This window comes from Phycodurus eques, chromosome 3, assembly GCF_024500275.1.
Source record: "Phycodurus eques isolate BA_2022a chromosome 3, UOR_Pequ_1.1, whole genome shotgun sequence".
Taxonomy (NCBI): domain Eukaryota; kingdom Metazoa; phylum Chordata; class Actinopteri; order Syngnathiformes; family Syngnathidae; genus Phycodurus; species Phycodurus eques.
Window position 1 is genome coordinate 23,105,195 of NC_084527.1, and position 19,958 is coordinate 23,125,152.

Here is a 19,958-nt window from a genome sequence, read left to right on the forward strand (position 1 = left end):
GTGTGCCTCTGCAAGTTTGTGTGTGTGTGTGTGTGCGCGCGCGTGCGTGAAAGGGGGTCTGTGTGCGTGAGTGTCTATATGTTGCGTTGTCCAATTAGGCCATTTTCCCCCCACTCATTAGGTCTGCTGTGGTCGTAAAGGCCGCGAACAACAATGTCAGGATGTGAAGAGTGTGGCTTAAGACATTTGATCATTACTTTTTTCAAATAATAATTTTAAGAATTATACGTATTTTTGGGAATCACTTTTTTAGTGGTTAAATTCTGATGATGTTACGACTTCGGTTCTAAAAACAGTGAGTTTTTTCTTGAAAGAAAAATGTTGAAGTGCTATTTTTTTTAATGAATGAGGGTGGCGTGCCTTCTCCAGGTCGGGGGATGAGATCCTGCCCCAACTGGAGGAGTTCAAGCATCTTGGGGTCTTGTTCACAAGTGAGGGAAGAATGGAACGGGAGATCGACAGGCGGATCGGTGCAGCATCTGCAGTGATGCGGACTTTGTATCGATCCGTTGTGCTGCAGAAGGAGCTAAACTGAAAGGCGAAGCTCTCAATTTACCAGTCGATCTACGTTCCTACCCTCACCTATGGTCACGAGCTGTGGGTCGTGACCGAAAGAACAAGATCCCGGATACAAGCGGCGGAAATTTGTTTCCTCCGCAGGGTGTCCGGGCTCTCCCTTAGAGATAAGGTGAGAAGCTCGGTCATCCGGGAGGATCGCAGAGTAGAGCCGCTGCTCCTCCACATCGAGGCTGGGGCATCTGATTCGGATACCACCTGGACGCCTCCCCGGTGAGGTGTTCTGGGCACGTCCCACCGGGAGGAGACCCCGGAGACGACCCAGGACACGCTGGAGAGACTATGTCTCCCGGCTGCCCTGGAAACGCCTCAGGATCCCCCCGGAAGAGCTGGATGAAGTGGCTGGGGAGAGGGAAGTCTGGACATCCCTGCGAAAGCAACTGCCCTTGCGACCCGACCTCGGATCAGCGGAGGAAGATAGATGGATGGATGTTTGTTCTTCTTAATTCTCGTAGGATTCTGACATTTTTTGCCTTTAAAAAATCTAAACATTTTTGATTGAAAACATTAATTTAACTATCGCATCCATCCATTTTCTGAGCCGGGCGTGCTGGAGCCTATCCCAGCTGTCATCGGGCAGGAGGCGGGGTACACCCTGAAATGTTTGCCAGCCAATCGCAGGGCACATACAAACAAACAAACAACCATTCGCACTCACAGTCATGCCTACGGGCAATTTAGAGTCTCCAATGAATGCATGTTTTTGCGACGTGGGAGGAAACTGGAGTGCCCGGAGAAAACCCACTCAGACACGGGGAGAACATGCAAACTCCACACAGTCGGGGCCGGGGATTGAACCCGGGTCCTCAGAACTGTGAGGTTGACGCTCTAACCAGTCACCACCGTGCCGCCTTAATTTAACTAATTAAATTAATTAATTTACTCTCGTAATGATACAATAAATATAAACAATAATAAAAAAGATAATATGTCCGAGTTGCTCAGTCTGATATGGCTAAAGCTGCAATAAACTGGAGGCACTTGACCTTTGACAGCGCTTTTGACGACAACCAAACAACTTTAAAAAAGCGAAGATTTTGCTAGAATTTCAACTTCATTCCAATTCATTTTGCTGGTGATCATCTTCTGCCAATTGAGTGACACGCTACCATGCTTTTCTTTTGTTTTTGTTGACTTTTTCTGTTGTTTTTCTTTCTCAATGAGTTTAATCGCCTCAGCGCTTGCGGGAATTAGTAACAACCGTAAGAAACACACACACACACACACACACATGCAGAGCGAGACTAGTTTGTATGGCGTCATATTCCGTCAAAAGCAAACGGCGTGCAGACGAATTCACATTGTAATTAACATCCAATTAGACTTTGATTTGCCAGATAATTATACTGCTGTGTTGATGTTCACATTTGATGAGGTCTGTTTGCCGTAATTAGCAGGGGTGGAGGTACGCGTGTATACGTGGGTGTGTGTATGTGTGAGTGAGTGAGTGAGAGAGAGAGAGAGAGAGAGAGAGAACTCAGGTGTAGCCGAGAAGACGGAATCTCTAGTAAAGTGTTAAGTGCTAAAAGAAGTTTGGCTAACTGTTAACATTAAAAACAAAGAAGTTTGGCATCATACATAGTCTCTGACGGTATCACTTTTTTCTCGAAAAAATTCAATGCTTGTGAACAAATGTGAACATTTTTTAGGGAAAAAAGATTTTCGTCTGCAGTGGATTTCACTCTCAAATGTTACGAAATCCGACAATTTTGCTAATGTGTGTGTCAGTCAAACAACAAACAAACTGTGATGTTTCACTTCCCCTTCCAGCCACCTGACAATTTATATTGAAAGCAATATTGCATTCTAATAGTAATGTAGGTAGATTGTGGTTTAATTCCATCCATTCATCCGTACCGCTTATCTTCACTTCACACTTCATATCTTTGACTTTCAGTACGTGACAGGTACTATATGTTGCAATCCGTGTTTTAATTTCACAGCCCGGAATCATGTCTTCTTCCATCCACGTTGCCAACTCTTCTTTGAACAAGACGGACGAGTGATAATGTTCCTGGAATTTCCTGTTTGTCCCGGAAAACACCTTGTCAGGAAAGGTATCTTGTAGTCAACCTGAGGGGATGTTTAAAAGATTACTGTTATAAACACTTAGATGGCGATGTCTTGAAAACTACACAAAGCATATTCCTTGTGACTAATTTTCTTTGTCTTTTTTGAATAAATAGAAAAAACAATTGTCAAAAATGGGTCTTCGTTCTCATAAGATTATTTTGAAAATATATACATTTTCCTTTAATATTATGACTTCTTGGCGGCACGGCGGACGACTGGTTAGCACATCTGTCTCACAGTTCTGAGGACTGGGGTTCACATCTCGGCCTCGCCTGTGTGGAGTTTGCATGTTCTCCCCGTGCCTGTGTGGGTTTTCTCCATGTACTCCGGTTTCCTCCCACATCCCAAAAACATGCATGGTAGGTTAATTGAAGAGTCTAAATTGCCCGTAGATGTGAATGTGAGCGCAAATGGCTTTTTCGTTTGTATGTGCCCTGCGATTGGGTGGCAACCAGTTCAGGGTGTACCCCGCCTCCTGCCCGCAGTGGCTGGGATAGGCTCCAGCATGCATGCGACCGTAGTGAGGATAAGCGGTACAGGAAATGGATGGATTGATTATGACTTCTTTGTCAAAAACATATATGACCTAGTATCAGAAGAAAAAAACATTTTATCACCTCAAAAATCCACGTTTTTCTCAGTGAAAACGTCTTAAATGTCATAGGATTCTGAAATTTGTCTTGAAAAAAATATTTACTTATGTTAATGTTTATGTCTACTTAAGGTTTTTTTTTCATGAAGATAATATGATTTTATTGTCTTACTTTTTTGTTCTTGAACAGGTTGGAAATGTGGGTAGGACTTAGTCGAACAGTTCTTAAATGCTTCAGGTCCGACATGAATGAAAGGAGTTATTTCGGTATCATTGTAGGTTTTCAGTCTCATCAAATGGTAATGACATGGGGTATCTCAAGGATACGTTCTCGGACCCTTTTTGTTGAGCCTGTATGTTACAAATTCCTTAATGTTGACTATGATAGCTATGCAGATGATCCACAGTTATATCTAGCGGTGTCTGCAGATGACCACAGTTAATTTGAGGTGTGGTGTCACTGTCTAAAACAAATAAATATCTGTATAAACCAGAATTTCCTACAGTTTAACCACCACAAAAACCGAGGTAATTGTTTTGGAAGTAAAGAAAAGATTGCTGTTAGTAAATACCTGGAATCACTCTCTTGAAAAACCACAGACCAAGTCCAAAACTTAGGAGTGCTGATAGATTCCAATCTACTTTCAGCAGTCATATCAAATCAATCATTAAAACACCCTTCTACCAGCTGAAGAACATATCCAAAGTGAAGGGTTACATGTTCTAAGCAGACCAGGAGGAGCTCATCCATGCTTTTATGTCCAGTAAACTTAACTATTCCAATGTTCTTCTGACAGGGCTCACCCAAAAGCGCATTAAACAGCTGCATCTCATTCAGAACCCTGCAACTCGGGTTCTGGCCAGTACAGAGAGATCAGAGCTTATTACCCCAATTCTAAAGTCTTTACACTGGCTCCCAGTCAGCTTTATAATGAACTTTACAGTTCTGCTACTGGTCTATAAATTACTAAATGGTTTAGGTCAAGAATACATGGAAGAAATGCTGATGGACTATAAACCTAGTAAGGTTCTGAGATTTACAAACTCAGGTCAGATAGTGGGGCCCAGAGTTGAAACCAAACATGGTGAAGCAGCATCTAGCTGTTATGCTGCACATATATGGAATAAGCTGCCAACAGATGTGAAATCAGCCTCAAGTGTGAATCTTTTTACGTCCAAGTTAAAAACTATTCCTTTTTCTTATGCTAATGATTGCACTGTATGTTTTTAGTAATTTCAGTAAGCTGTCTTTTATTTTTCTGTACTTTGTTTTGAAATGTCTTTTGCTCTTTGTTTTTAACATTGAGTAACCTGGTGTATGAAATGTGCTATACAAATAAATTTGCCTTGCCTTGCCTAGAACAAAAATGCAACATTTCCTGAGAAAATATGACTTTATTCTCATAAAATACATGATATGTGTGTGTGTGTGTGTGTGAGTACAACTTTAAAAAAAGGAAATAGAACCGTTTTCCTGAAATATATTTTAAAAAAAAGACAACTTCATTTTCTTAAGATTATGGCGTTGCCCCATGAAATACAACAGTTTCCTTGTAAATATGACTTAAACGATGTAAGATTCTGACTGTTTTTCTCGAATAAATACAACTTTTTCTGAATATTTTTTAAATGTTTTTTTTTTTATACATATTATATATACATATTATTCTTGTTGGACTGTAACTTTTTTTCCCAAAAAGAAAATCTACTGTTTATTTTTTAATATTACAACTTTTCCTTCTTGAAAAAAATTGTAGATTTTTCTTTGAAGGGTTCTTGTGTTTTTACTAAAAAAAAAAATCCGACTGTTTTCCCTCAAAAATATTTTATGCTCGTTTTATTATTAGTAGTGTTTCTTTGACAATTTTGATTTTGAAAAAAAGTATTTTATTCTTCTGATTCTGCTGTTTTTCCTGGATACATAGTTTATTTTTAAAACACCAACATTGAATAATTTTCATAAATATTCATTGTAATAAGCTTACTTTGCTCCCTGAAAAGACGCTGTACACACAGCAGTTATTATTGTTGTTATTATAAACTGTATTAAGATTTTACAATTCCCCCCCCCTAGCTTCCTTGTAGTTAGAAGTTCAAAAATACGAGCTTCACCTGAACGCATCACAACTTCAGGAGTTCGACTTCGACAAAGTTTAGTTGTGTCATACCGTCACGCCGCTTTTTCTCACATTTTCCTCCAAAGTGACTTCCACGCGAATCATGGAGTTCGTTTGGAGTTTAGCGGTGATGCTAGTGAGCTTACTCTGAGCCAACAACGATGACGTCTCAGCGGTAATTTCCTCTATTTCACATGTCGCTGAGGACTTTAATGTGGTGTTCTGACATGTAGCTTGTCACTAGCCGCCTGCTTCTTCCACGCAAATGTCTCGAGATAAACGTTCGAAAATGTCCAAAAAGTCGCTTCACATCTCCCCGGCGAGTCAACTTATCCCCGGGCAGCATTGGTGGCGTGTGGCCGCCCTCGCTGTGCTGCTGCTGGGTGTTTTAGCCTCGACGGGCTGGGCGGAGGAAACATCCTGCCACGGCGCTTACGACCTCTACTTCGTCCTGGACAAGTAAGTCGTACTTCTTTTAATCATGTCTCTCGCGTGGGAATGCTGAGAAATCAGCTATACTGTGGAAAAATAATAATAATAATAATAAAAATAAAAAGAAATGCTGATAGCGCTAATAGCATCACAGTTTACCATAACAACCCCGGGTACCATGTAAATATTCCCCCGAGTAGCTGTGGCCAGCTGTAGATGGCATAACAATATGGCTTATCGTGATAAGTGTTTGAACTCCAAAAGCAATGGCACACCTGTCCTGGACAAACTGTACATTTGATCCTCGATTGGGTTTGAATTAGTTAAACCAGGGGTGTCAAACTCATTTTTGTCTCGGGCAGCGTTGTAGGTTATGATTTCCCTCAGAGGGCCGTTAGAACAGTGAAATGTTTCATCACCAAATCATATTATTACCATGACACAACAAATTGAGGGATAACTAGTTTTGAAATCAGAAGACAAGGATAATAGTTTGTTCAAGTATTGTTTAAGTTACTGTAGAAGAAGGGTTTGGCAACAGAAAAATGCAATATCTCAACCTTATTGTTTATTATTATGACAATTTGGAATTTGGGTACAGATTTGAGCAAAAATCACGGAAGTTGACGACCATGATTTGCTTTTGCGGGCCACATAAAATGATGTGGCGGGCCGCATCTGGCCCCGGGCCTTGAGTTTGACACCTATGCATTAAACGATGGAGATGCTAAATGTGAAATTGCGTTTGAACGTAAAATGTTACTTCTTAGACTAGCAGTGCCCAACTGTTGTCACCCTGGGACCCGCAATTTCCTATTGTTGCAAAGTCACGACCCACTTAAGAACATTAATTCATTCATTTTCCGTACTGCTTCTCCTCACTAGGGTCGCGGGCGTGCTGGCGCCTATCCCAGCTATCTTCTGGCAAGAGGCGGGGTACACCCTGAACTGGTCGCCAACCAATCGCAGGGCACATATAAAAAAACAACCATCCGCGCTCACATTCACACCTACGGGCAATTTAGAGTATTCATTGAAACTAGCATGCACGTTTGTGGGATGCGGAAGGAAACTGGAGTACCCGGAGAAAACCCATGCAGGCACGGGGAGAACATGCAAACTCCACACAGGCGAGGCCGGATGTGAACCCCGGTCCTCAGAACTGTGAGGCAGATGTGCTAACCAGTCGTCCACCGTGCCCACTTAAGAACAATAAAGATTATTTTGTTTTGTTTAGAAAAAGCCTCTGAAAACACATGGAAAGTATATTATATTTTGAAACACCATTTCAAATGAGTTTGACATACCGACAAAGGCATATTGCTAGCCATGATGCCCGCTAGCCACAGGCTGAGCTGCACTGTACAGTATTTGTTTGCGGAGTAAACTTGTGACGAGAGCACAAGTGAACAGCATTTCATTTCCCTTACCAAGTACGTTCCATGTGGGAACTTGGTACGCCTCTGTACAATCCAGAAAAAAATCTAAATACGAATACATGTACATTTTTAATAGCCATCCACGACCCACCCAAAATGGGTCCACGGCCCACTTTTGGGTCCCCAACCACTAGTTGAGAATCACTGTCTTAGATTAACTGCCCAAAGAAGAAAATCACTGACAGTTGACTCAGCATATATCATACAGTAGTAATCCTAGGTGACATGCATATACGAGTGGCTGTGGGCAGCTTGACAATATTAAATGCTGTAGATGGCTTAATAATAATAATAATGATTTTTTTTTGTAAAAGACATATTTAAATTCTGTTAAATCATTGGAATATGTAGTGTAATAGCACATCTGTCCCGGACGAGCTGTACATTTTCTACTCGATTGCATTCGAATCCATTAAGAGATAGAGATGCTATTATGCGATAAATGTCAATTTGCATGAGAATTAAGACTTACCTAACAAGAAATAAATGGATGGTTATACATGTCATGACAACTCCAGATGCTTTTCAAATATGTCCCCCTGTTGGCGTGGGCAGTGTGACATTATTAAATACTGTATATGGCATAACAATAGGCTTTTAGTAAACTTTTTTTTTTAATTTTTTTTTTTTTTACAGAAAATAAGTCCAATATTTTCGTTCTAATAAGTAGACTCCGAAAAGTAACAGCACACCTTTCCTGGACAAGCTAATTTGTGTTCTTTGATTAGCAACGTGACAAGTGGTCGCCATCTTGGTGGAATGTTCTAAAAAACTAGGCTTTACACGATCAGGATTTTTGGGGCCAATCACCGATCAGCGAGTTTAATAAACCGATAACTGGCCACCAATCCAATCACAAGATGGAGCAATGTGTCTATTTAAATGACTCGTTCATTTACTGGATATACTTGTGGACTTAATTGCTCCAAAAATTATATTTACAATATAAATAATGTATCTTTGTTCATCTATTTATGCCAGTGAGGCACAGTGACAGACAGAACAAATGAATGTTCTTCTATTAGATGGCAGGAAGTACATACAGTAAATAATGTATCCACCTTTTGTGACATTTTTGTTTGTTGGCGTGCCGTGAGATTTTTCAATTGTAAAATATGTGCCTTGGCTCCATAAAGGTTGGAAAGCACTGCTCTAGTCAGATCGTGTATTCTAATCAGTCAGGTCAAACCAACATTACAACATGATAGAAATAATGGGTGCTAACTTACTGTAATTAAATTACTTTATAGCAATTAAATTACTTCACGCACACCAAAACTTTAGAGCATGATTTGACAGAACGCCTGCATGTTTACTTACAACAGTTAGTGCTAGCACTAGCTTGCTAGACTACACAACGTTTTGTTGACTGCTTGCAAGCCGTATCGTATTAAAAGTACGTGAATATACCTCAAGCAAGCCTTAAACGAACGTCCTCTTCCGAGCACCGGTGACCACCGACACACGTTTTTCGCCATTTTGTTCTTATAAACACATGGTGTGATCCATTATTGTTGTTGTCACCATGGTAACGAGTGTACCTGGTCGCGTTTGAGTTGACAAGATGAAGCCCAGTGATCGCAAAAAATGTGATGCGGTGGTATCGGAATACAAGATTTTATGGCAGTAGTCTGACTTAGTGCAATTGTGAAAGACCAAATTTGTCTTGTAGTCTGATCCGGGCATTACCCGTTGTCTGTCCCACACCGCCCACGTTTAAAAAAAAAAAAAAAAAAAAAAATTTTTAAAAACTTTATTGGTGGTCACATGTTACAGTACTACGTCAAAAGACACGCAACAAGGCTAAAAATAAACTAGATTTATGATTCGAATATACTGTACACGACGACGACATGGAGTGAATGTCTTTTGTGGAGTCAGTGATCGGATCGGCAAATTATGACATTAAAGCCGATCAGCATAAAATGCTAATAATCGGCCGATACCGATCAGGCCGATCAGATCGGTGTTAAGTCTATAAAAAAACATGGAATGAGAACTTAAAATCCCTCTATAATCCTCCATAATGAGGTTAATGATGGATTTTTTTTCACTGAAATGTCGGGGAAGTGTTTTACCGAGTAGCAGACGAAATGAAAAGATCGATTGTCGCTGTGGAAATCCTTATATGACGCCAAAGAAGACGTAAAATGTGGCTTTTCTGAGTACTAACATTGTGCCGGTTTTGTATAGTCCCTCAAACTCAGAGCAACTGTTAAAATCCCAAAAGTCAAGCATCATTGAGTTTTGAGGCCGTAAGTCAAAGTGGAACCAAATGCTTTCGCGAGCAGACGTGTGCGTGCAGCACATACATGTAGGCTACAGTAAAATTTTCCTCGAAAAAATGCAACTTGATTCTAGTCCTTTTACAAACAAAATTACTTTATTCTTGTGAAATTCTGATATCCATCCATCCATTTTCTGTACCGCTTATCCTCACTAGGGTCGCAGGTATGCTGGATCCGATCCCAGCTATCTTCGGGCGAGACGCAGGTTACACCCTGAACTGGTCGCCAGCCAATCTCATGGCACATATAAACAGACAACCATTCACACTCACATTCACACCTACGGGCAATTTAGAGTCTTCAATCAACCTACTGTGCATGTTTTTGGGATGTAGGAGGAAATTGGAGTACCCGGAAAAACCCACGCAGGCACGGGGAGAACACGCAAACTCCACACAGGCGAGGGGATTTGAACCCCGGCCCTCAGAACTGTGAGGCAGATGTGCTAACCAGTTGTCCACTGTTCCACCGAAATTCTGATATTTTTCTCTTAAAAATATGATTTTGAAAAATCGAATTTTTAAAAATTATATACAAATACAGCTTTAATCTTGTAATATTACAAATTGTATTAATGAATAATCCAAATTTTATTCTTGAGAATACGGAATTAAAACACACAGTTTTACTTTAAAATTTAACTAAGATTTAACTTTATTTTCACTGAATTCTTGTAAGATTAAAACTTTTTTTCTTGATTTATTGTACTCTAAGATTCTAACTCTTTCCCCCAAATGTTATTCATGCAACTTTCCAACTTTGTTTCTTGAAAAAAGTGACTATTTTCTAGAAAGAAAACTTTATTCTCCAATCTTTTTTTCCTCCTAAAAAAAAGTGTTGTGCTCGTTGGAATTGGGCCTTGTTCCTTGAAATAAGCAATACAAAAGCAATACTTAATAATTAGTCCAAAGACACAGTAAGTTTGTGAGGTTTAAAGAAAAAAGTTGGAACATTGTTGGCGTTCCAGCCGGACCGCCAGCTGGCATCCGTCCACATCATGACATGGATGGACACTCGATGGGGATCGGTTCCGGGCCACATGTTTCTGTTGGATGTCATCTTACTTCTAACCCAAAACAACTTCATGTGTTCCCTTTGTGGGGTTGATGCAAACACAGGAAGAAAGAGTTGCATCATCACATAGCAAACGCTCAACTTCCTGTGTCAGTGTCGCTCCCGTTGAGCCATTTTTGAGCCAGCGCCTCTCCCTCCTGTAAAAGGACTGAATGCTGATGCCATTGCTGGACATTTTAGTCAGCCTGTTTCATCAATGTTTGTAAGATGGCGTCAAGTTTGATTTTTGTGCGGCTTTAGGATGACGTCTAAATTCATATATAAACCTCAGTTTCAATGAAGCTGGGATTTTATGTAAAACGTAAATAAAAACAAAATACAATGATTTGCAAATCTTTTTCAATTTATAATCAATTAAATTCACTACAAAGACAAGTTATTTAATGTTGAGACTGATGAACATTATTGTTTTTTTGCAAATATTCTCTCATGTATTGCAAATATTTTGAATTTGATGCCTGCAACACGTTCCAAAAAAGCTGGGACAAAGGCAACAAAAGTTGAAGAATGCTAAAAAAAAAACCCACCTGTTTGGAACATTCCAAAGTTGAACAGGTTAATTGGAGTCAGTTGATTGTCATAATTAGGTATAAAAGGAGCATTCCGGAAAGGCTCAGTTGTTCACAAGCAAGGATGGGGCGAGACTCACCACTTTGTGAATAACTAACTGCGTGAGAAAATAGTCCAACATTTTAAGAACAAAATTTGTCAATGTACAGTTGCAAGGAATTTTAGGGGTTTCATTGTCTACGATCCATAACATCATCAAAGTATTCAGAGAATCTGGAGAAATCTCCGCATGTAAGCTGTAAGGAGGAAACCCACCATTGAATGCCCGCGATCTTCGATCCCTCAAGCGGCACTGCATTAAAAAACGGCATTATTGTGTAAGGGATATTGTCACGTGGGCTCAGGACCACTTCGGAAAACCTTTGTCAGTTAACACAGCTCGCCGCTGCAGCTATAATCGCAAGTTAAAACTCTACCATACAAAGTGAAAGCCATACCTGAACAACACCCAGAAACACCGCCGGATTCTCTGGGCATGAACTCATCTGGGATGGACTGACGCGGAAGTGTAAACGTGTGCTGTGGTCTGATGAGTTTCAAATTGTTTGGAGAAATCATGGAAAAAGACTATCGGGAAAGTTATCAGCGCGAAGTTCAAAAGCCCGCATCTGCGATGGTATGGGGGTGTGTTAGTGCCCATGGCATGGGTAACTTGTACACTGTGAAGGCACCATTAATACTGAAAGGTACATACAGGTTTTGGAGCAACACATGCTGCCATCCAAGCAACATCTTTTTCAGGGACATCCCTGCTTATTTCAGAAAGAAAATGCCTCACTGTGCACATCTTACCACAGCATGGCTTCGTAGTAAAAGAGTGCAAGTACTAGACTGGCCTGCCAGCAGTCCAGACCTGTCTCCTATTGAAAATGTGTGGCGTATTATGAAGTCCAAAATACAGCAATGGAGCACCTGGACTGTTAGCAACTGAAGTTGCACATCCATGAAGAATGGGAAAGAATTCAAAGCTTCAACAATTAGTGTCCTCAGCTGTCCGAGGTTTTTGGAATGTGTTCCAGGCAATCGAATTCAAAATGAGTGAATATTTGTAAAAAAAAAAAAGTTTATCAGTTTGAGCATTAACTATCTTGTCTATGTAGTGTTTTAAATTGAATATAGGTGGAAAATCATTGTATTCATTTATTTACGTTTTAAACAATGTCCCAACTTTATTGGAATTGGGGTTTGTAGATTTCTAGATACAAGATGGATAGAATTCTTAAAATATTTCTTTTCCCAACCCTATTTATGTGAATGGCTAAATAACATTACTCTTGTGAAATTCTGAAATTTATCATGGCAAAATGAAGTTTTTTAATTAATTTATTCAAATTCAATTTTTTAAAAAAAACGATTTCTATAACAATTATGACTTTTTCTCGAAAAATAATTATAAAAATAAATCTGACTTTAATTTTGTAACATTGTGACTTTTTCTCGAAAAAAATGTTTACTCTATGCTTCCACATTTTCTTGGAAAAAAAGTATTTTCCCAAAATACTACTTTTCACAGAAAAAAATATTAAAGTTTTGTGAAAAATAACACTATTTCTAAAATGGAGGATTTTCTTCTCAAAATGTCTTTATTTCTGTAAATATATGAGTTTTTGTTAAAAAAAATTAACTCTTTCTATTAAAAAATGTTTCATGTAAGGTAAAAATGCTTGTAAGGTAAAGAAATATTCTTGAAAAAGTAAGTGTGACCTAAAAAAAATATTTATTGTAGGATGCCAATTTAATTTAAAGAAAAAAAAAGATTTTTTTTCTTGGAAAATAGTTTACAAGTTTTTCATAAAATAACATTTGTTTCCTGGTAAAATTGCAACTTTTCTTTGAAAAAAAAAAAAGGTTTTTTGTTTGTCTCAAAATACGACTTTTCACTGAAATAGTACAAATAATTTTTATTTGATATTTTTTCCTCTCAAAATGTGCCTTAATGTGAAATTACTTTTTTCTCAGAATTGTTCTTTAAAAATATCCTTATCCTTATAAAATAAAATGTTTCTTGACAAACTGTGACCTTTTCTCTAAAAATGTCTGTATTTGTGCATGATTCCGTTAATTTAAAAACTGCAAATCTTTCTTGAAAAAACACGATTTTTTTCTCGTAAAATGGCAAATTTTCTTGAAAACAAATTCTACTTTGATATTTTCTCTGCCACTGTTCTACTAATTTACTTCAAATAGAGCATAAGAGAATAACCACAGGCAATGAGCCACCAACCCAAAAGCCACCAAACCAAAAGATAACATGATGTCAAATTCATTGATGCTTCCTGTGTGGTGAATTTCAGCCTAGTCACACTTCCACGATCTTTCAGCGATTTAACTTTTGCTGTACAGCAGAGCAAGAATGCTATTGGTTTTTGGTGATACAGTATATGCCACAAGATGAGCAGCAGCGTTTTTGTCTCCTTTCAGGTCGGGAAGCGTCGCCGCCGACTGGTTTGAGATTTACTCTTTTGTCAGGAATCTAACTGACAGATTTGTGAGGTAAGTGGCAAGCGTCCAAAGTGGCTAAATTTGCACGCTTTCACGGATTATGTCCCTAAACTCCAGGCCACAAACAGCTACAATCTGCTCCAATAATAATCATAATAATAATGATGTTATTGATAATGATAATGATCATGAGTGCTAATGACGATGATGACAACACAAGTCACAGCTACGTATGTAGCAACAACTCAAATCAAAATGGGAAGTAAAAATTAGAAGACACATCACGAAAAGGAAAATTTTTGGAACGAAAAGTTGAACACAATAACACGTTGTAATCACTCTCTACAAGAATTATGTTGTTTCACTTTAGGTATGACACTTCAGTCTGTTTGAATATCCAGAGATTTAGCTCTTAGCCTTTCTATTCCAGTTTTTTTGGGGTAAAAATGCAATTGTTTTTTTTTCTTGAAAAATAGTACTTTATTTAAAAAAGTGCTTATTTTTACTCAAGGTTGTTTGGATTTGATACTCGTGTAATATTAAAATATATATTTTTTTTAATTTCAAAATTTTCATTAAAATTTACAACTTAAACAAAATGCTACTTTTTGTTTAGAATACATAAATTACTGGAAATATTTAACTTAAATTGAATGAGACTACAACTTCTTTTTGGGGGGGAAAACATTTTACATTTCCCCCTTACAAACTTTTTTCACCCCCTAGAAATTACATCAACATTTAAAAAAAAAAAGAAATGTATAAAATAATTAAATGATAACAATTTTAAAATATTAAAAACATATTACTCTTTTTTTTCTTAAAGAAATATGATTTTATACTTCTAATATAAGGATTATTATAAGGAAAAGAAATTGCGTAGAATTACAACTGGTAATAAAAATATTCCCTCAAGATTCCGGCTTTGTCCCCTTAAGAAAAATATGACTTTATTGGTAACTTTTCTAAAACTACATACAATATGGAGTAAACAATACGAGGATGGATGTCCTGCATAATCCAGTAGTTTTGTTCCTGGTTGAAATCCTGTCACGTTTTTTTCACATTTGCCTGCTGCTGGCGCGGGCCTCTGAAAAACACTTGCGGCTCCCCTCCTGACTTATGGACGACTAGGCCACACGTCCTCTTCAGACCCAAAAATTGTCCGACTCAAAGTGTTAACGCTGCCGCCGGCTGCCAGCTCAGCTAAAGGACAGACGGCGGCGGCCTCGCCAGTAGCGCTGCTCGCTCGCTTGTTCGCTTGCTTGCTCGCTCGCTTGAAAAAAATAGCAAAGGCAGCAGGTGGGAGTGGGTGGCGGAGTCGGGCACTCTTCTGTGCTGTGAGAACGGCCATTTGCCACGGGAGTGGCCGCAACACGTCCCCCCCCCACTGCCAATCCTGCTACCCCGCCTTCACACACACACACACACACACACACACACACACACACACACACACACACACACACGCACACACACTCTCTTGACTTCCACCATATCGTCTCCGATTGACAGAACCTACTGGACATGCTAACTTTTTAAATACAACTTTTACTAAAAAAAGTATTTTTTCTCGTAAGTTTACTTATAAATTTAATTATTCTTTAAATAAGACACGATTAAAAAAAAAATCACCCAAAAATATCTCTGCCTGTGAATATTCTCATTCATCCAGGTCATTTCATTCTCAAGGCATTCAATTGATTTGCAACTCGACTGTTCTGGTCTGAACAGTCCAGTTGCAATTGATTCAGTGCCCTGAGATAAAATGTATAGTCTCGTAAGATTACTTTCTTTTGAAAAATATCACACTTTTCTTTTCATTCTTACAAGATTGTGACTTTTCTTGAAAAATAGTACTTTTTTTCCAATAAAATTCCACAGTTTTTCTCAAAAAAATTATTTTCATCGGGAAAAACAGTCTCATGAGATGATTTGAAAAAAACTTTGTAAAAATACAACTTTGTTAAATAAAATACACCATTCCCTCAAAATGTTTTTTTTAAACAAATATATCTATATTATCATAACAATACGACTCCTTTCCCCTCAAAATTCGCCTTCTAAAAAAACATTACTACTGTTTCACTGAAAACAACTTATTTCTAGACATGATAAAACCTTAAAAATTTTTTTAAAGTATATTTCTTTATGCAAAGCTTTCCTTTCAAAGTACATATTTTTTCCTTAGTTTTCCTTTCTAAAAAAAGTCCATTCTTGTCAGATTATAAAGTATCTTTTTTCCTCTTCAAAATTATTATTAGAAATTATTTGATAAACAAATGAAGACCTCCAAGAGGTTTGCAACTTTTTTCTCCGCTAAAAACAGCTTTAAAAAAAAAAGATCTTGGAAATGTTACTGTTTCTTGACAAAATATTAATACAAAATATTTCTCAAAATATGACTTTTCACAGACAAAGATATTTAGTTGACAAAAAAATGTAGGACAATTTTATTTCTAACTTTAAAATCTAATTTGCGAAAACATTTTCTCTAAAAGTTTCGTTATATTCTCGTCAGATTCTAATTTGTTTCTTGAATAACTGCGACTTTTTAATCTAAAAATATAGTCTTCTAGGATTCCAGTTCGAGGTGCAACAATCAATTAATTGACAATGAATCATCAAATTAATCAACAACTCTTTTGATGATCAAATAATTGTTTAAAGATCTTGTTTAATTTAAAGTTGTCCTAATCCTTGGAATTTCAGCCTCTCAAGAGTAAATTTTCTGAGATATCTGTAGTCCTCGAGCAGACAGATTACCGTAATTTTTCGTGTATAATGCGCACCCATGTATAATACGCATCCCCAAAATTGTCCTAAAAATTCTGGACGACCCTTCTTCCTATGTATAATGCATTTTTACAATGCATGTTTTTGCTTCTTCCCATATGATCAAAATGAAGTATTATCTGTACTTTGTTTGTTTTTTTTCAAATAATAATTCTGAAATTGAGCACTTTATTTGAACATGTAATACTTGCTTTTTTATTTACTTGCTCTTATTTTGAAATTCACAGCCCTTCTTTTATTTAGTAAATGAGAAAGCACACAGTTGTGCTTGTAATTTTGATTACCCAGGAAGAATTTGTAAGATGGGCACAATTCTTTAAAGAAAACATGATGGGCCAGGCGAAAGACATTTAATTTTATTTTAATGGGATTCAAATTAAACTGTTAACCATTTCAGAAAAGTATTATCATTAAACAAAACATAACCATAAAGAAATTGATGGTTGTTGTTCAGTTGTCAGTCCATTTCGATCCATTTTCAACACCGCTTTATCCTGATTAGGGCCGCGGGGCGCTGGAGCCTACCCCAGCTGACTTCGAGCGAAAGGCGGACTACACCCTGAACTGGTCGCCAGTCAGTCGCAGGGCACAGTCGGCAGTCGTATTTCAAAATAAATGAATAATTTTTCACAAATTCTCCCACGGTATGTAAACTTATGAGCACAACTGTACATATATGCAGTCATACGTACCCCTGTCAAATTGGAATGAAAGTGTAGGCGACACCTTTTTCATAACCTCTAGATAGCGATCAACTTCTTAAACACCTAACCTATAATTCCATTACAACAAGCTGGCAATTTTTTGACTTGAGTTCGTTGTCACATTTCTGTGGGGCCAATTATGTATTACTCGTGCACTCACTGTAGTTGTCTCGCCATGCTGCACTATTTGCATATACTGGCCACTCATGCCAGAGTAGCATCTGCTCCATTTGCACACTGATTGAGGAGTATCTGTAACATTTGCACAACCGACATTGTCCCAGATGATCGCAATACTCGTCACTTTAAACCGCATACACTCCTTGAAGTCTCAGCGCCCTTTGCACAATGGTCATTGCACCGGACTATTGCAATATTAGTCATTCGAACTGCTCTAAGTGCTAGAGGACTCTGCATCTTTTTTCACAATTGTTTTTTGTCAATGTCTTTATGTCCCCAAAGTGTTCTGTAAATTGACTGTTTGTTGTACTAGAGCGGCTCCAACTACCGGAGACAAATTCCTTGTGTGTTTTGGACATACTTGGCAAATAAAGATGATTCTGATTCTGATCACACATTTATAAAATGTGAAAGTTTTTCCCATTTTCCCCTAATACCCATGTATAATGGGCAGTATTGACTTTCGACAATTTTTTGAAGAGAAAATGCACGAGAAATTACAGTATCTTTGTGTTGAATCAAAATAAGACATGCAAACATCTGCTTTTACTTTGGAAAACAATGACCAACATTTTGCCTTTAAACCAGTAACTCAATCATAATCAATTTCCATTTTCTTCACTGCTTAACCTCACTAGGGTCGCAGGCTGCTGGAGCCTATCCCAATTTGTTTTTGCATTTTCTGCACTGTCAATTTGAAATAATCCTGCTTTTGAATAAAGGGATGGACATTTAAAAAATTTTTTTACCCGATTGATCGATTAATTGAAAAAATAATACAAATACAAATACATACAGCAAATACAGCTTTTTTTTGCCACTTTTGTCTCCTATTAAAACATGACTTAATTCTGAAAAGATTACGGTTTTTCCCCAGTTATGAATTCGGTAACATTCACCAACAATTTTTTTGTCCTTTATTGGAGCAAGAACTGTAGTAACTTTGAACAATATCAAATTCTTTATGACTAAGGATACCTTTATAAAAGACATGTTCCTTGTCACTCGTTAAGCACTTTTCTACTGAGAAAAACTCAGTGTACATTGTTGTGTGTTAAAGCAAGAAGCCATTAAGCCCACCCCCAGCCCTCCCCCCAAGACCCCCTCCCACTGCACCAAAATGTACACGATGTACACTAATACAGCTGGAAGGCGACGAGGACAATCTGTTGAAGATTGCCGCACACCAGGAACGCTTCTGTTCCACCATGTGTGGCTAATGGCTACACTACGTCTGACCAATCCCGACAGGAAGTCATCCAACCCCCCCCGCTGTGCGTTTTGGCGTAACTTCATGTATACAATCGCCGAGGTCATTACATGGATGTACACTGTGGCCGTTTTGTGGATGAATTCCAAGTTAAAGTGGCTGCATTGGACAGCATCCGTGTGCAACTTTAAGCCAAATTCTGATTGTTTCTGGCCAGATGCTCAGTTCAAAACACTTGTCTTTCTCTTTCCACCCAATATGTCCCCTGTTATAATTAAAGAGCAATTTAGGAGAAATTAACACAAAATAGTCAGGGTGTTCATGTAAAATTATAAAACGAAGGCCTTGCTATATAAAATGAAGGCCTTGCTGTTGCTCAAAAGCCTTTGAAATGTATGAGTAACGCTCCTATGTTTTATTTGAAAATATTGATTAAAAAGTCTTTTTTTTTTTTTTTTTTTTTTGCGAAAAAAGTTTTTATTTTAAAGTCGTACTTTTACGCGAATAAAGTCATATTCTTCGAGATTAAATGTTTATTCTTGGAGATAACCAAATTATTTTTCTAGACAAAAGTGTGTATTTTTTCAACATAAAAATGGAAAAAAAATATACATTTTAAAAAGTTTTCAAGACAAAAAAAATAAATTTTTGTCTGTTTCTGGATGAAACAAGATGTTTTTTAAAATATATAATATATATATATATATATATATATATATTACTCTTACAGAAGAAAGTGTTATTCTTTTACAAGGTAAAGTGTTCGTTTTTAAAGACAACATTCTTTTTCTGATCATTTGTTACATACTCTTTGTTAAATGTTACTTTTTTTTAAAATAAAACCTTTTTAAATAGAATAAGTAGTCATCATAATGAAGTAATTTTTCTAAAATAAAGTCTTAATTTTACGACAGTAGTCTTATAAAATTGTATTAGAAATCTGAAGTATAAAATTGGTGAAAACAAATATTTTCGTTCACAGTTTTCATCAGATATAAATGTATTTTTTTTTCAAAGTAAAATTATATATTTTTTGAGATAAAAAAAAGCATTTTTTAATAGAATGTGATCTCACCTTAGTAGTCATATATACATAATATATATATTAGACAAAATATTGATTATTAAATCAACATACCAAGGTAAAATAACAAATATTTTTCGAGATTAAAAGCAAATTTTTTTCCCAAAGAAAATTCCAAGGTAAGAAGTATTTTTTAAATCGTAATCTCTTGAGTCAATAGACACTTATTTTTTGCTGCTGAAAAAGTCCGTAAGTTTTTACATGTGGTATTCCAAAATGAAGGCCTTATTTAGCCTTTAAAATGTCACATTAATCGTTAAAGCAACAATCATTGTGTTGTCAGGATGGTTTATCAAAAATAGGATATAAAAAAAAACAACACAAAACATAAATATCAAAACTTAAAATGGAACAAGTTTAAAAAGTAAAATACGGTGCCAA

At 37.3% G+C, this 19,958-nt stretch overlaps 1 protein-coding gene across 3 annotated transcripts in view; it reads left to right on the plus strand.

Annotated features, from left to right (window-relative positions):
• The first annotated feature begins 5,368 nt into the window (after positions 1 to 5,368).
• Positions 5,369 to 19,958, plus strand: part of antxr2a (ANTXR cell adhesion molecule 2a) — a 117,718-nt gene continuing 103,128 nt past the window's right edge. For 2 of the 3 annotated variants that reach the window (XM_061673538.1, XM_061673540.1), the window contains exons 1-2: positions 5,369 to 5,817; positions 13,583 to 13,654. In XM_061673538.1, the coding sequence (XP_061529522.1) occupies positions 5,624 to 5,817; positions 13,583 to 13,654 (266 nt within the window). In that variant the 5' untranslated portion in view covers positions 5,369 to 5,623. The remainder of the gene's footprint in view (positions 5,818 to 13,582; positions 13,655 to 19,958) is intronic. The other variant, XM_061673539.1, reaches the window with a different exon arrangement.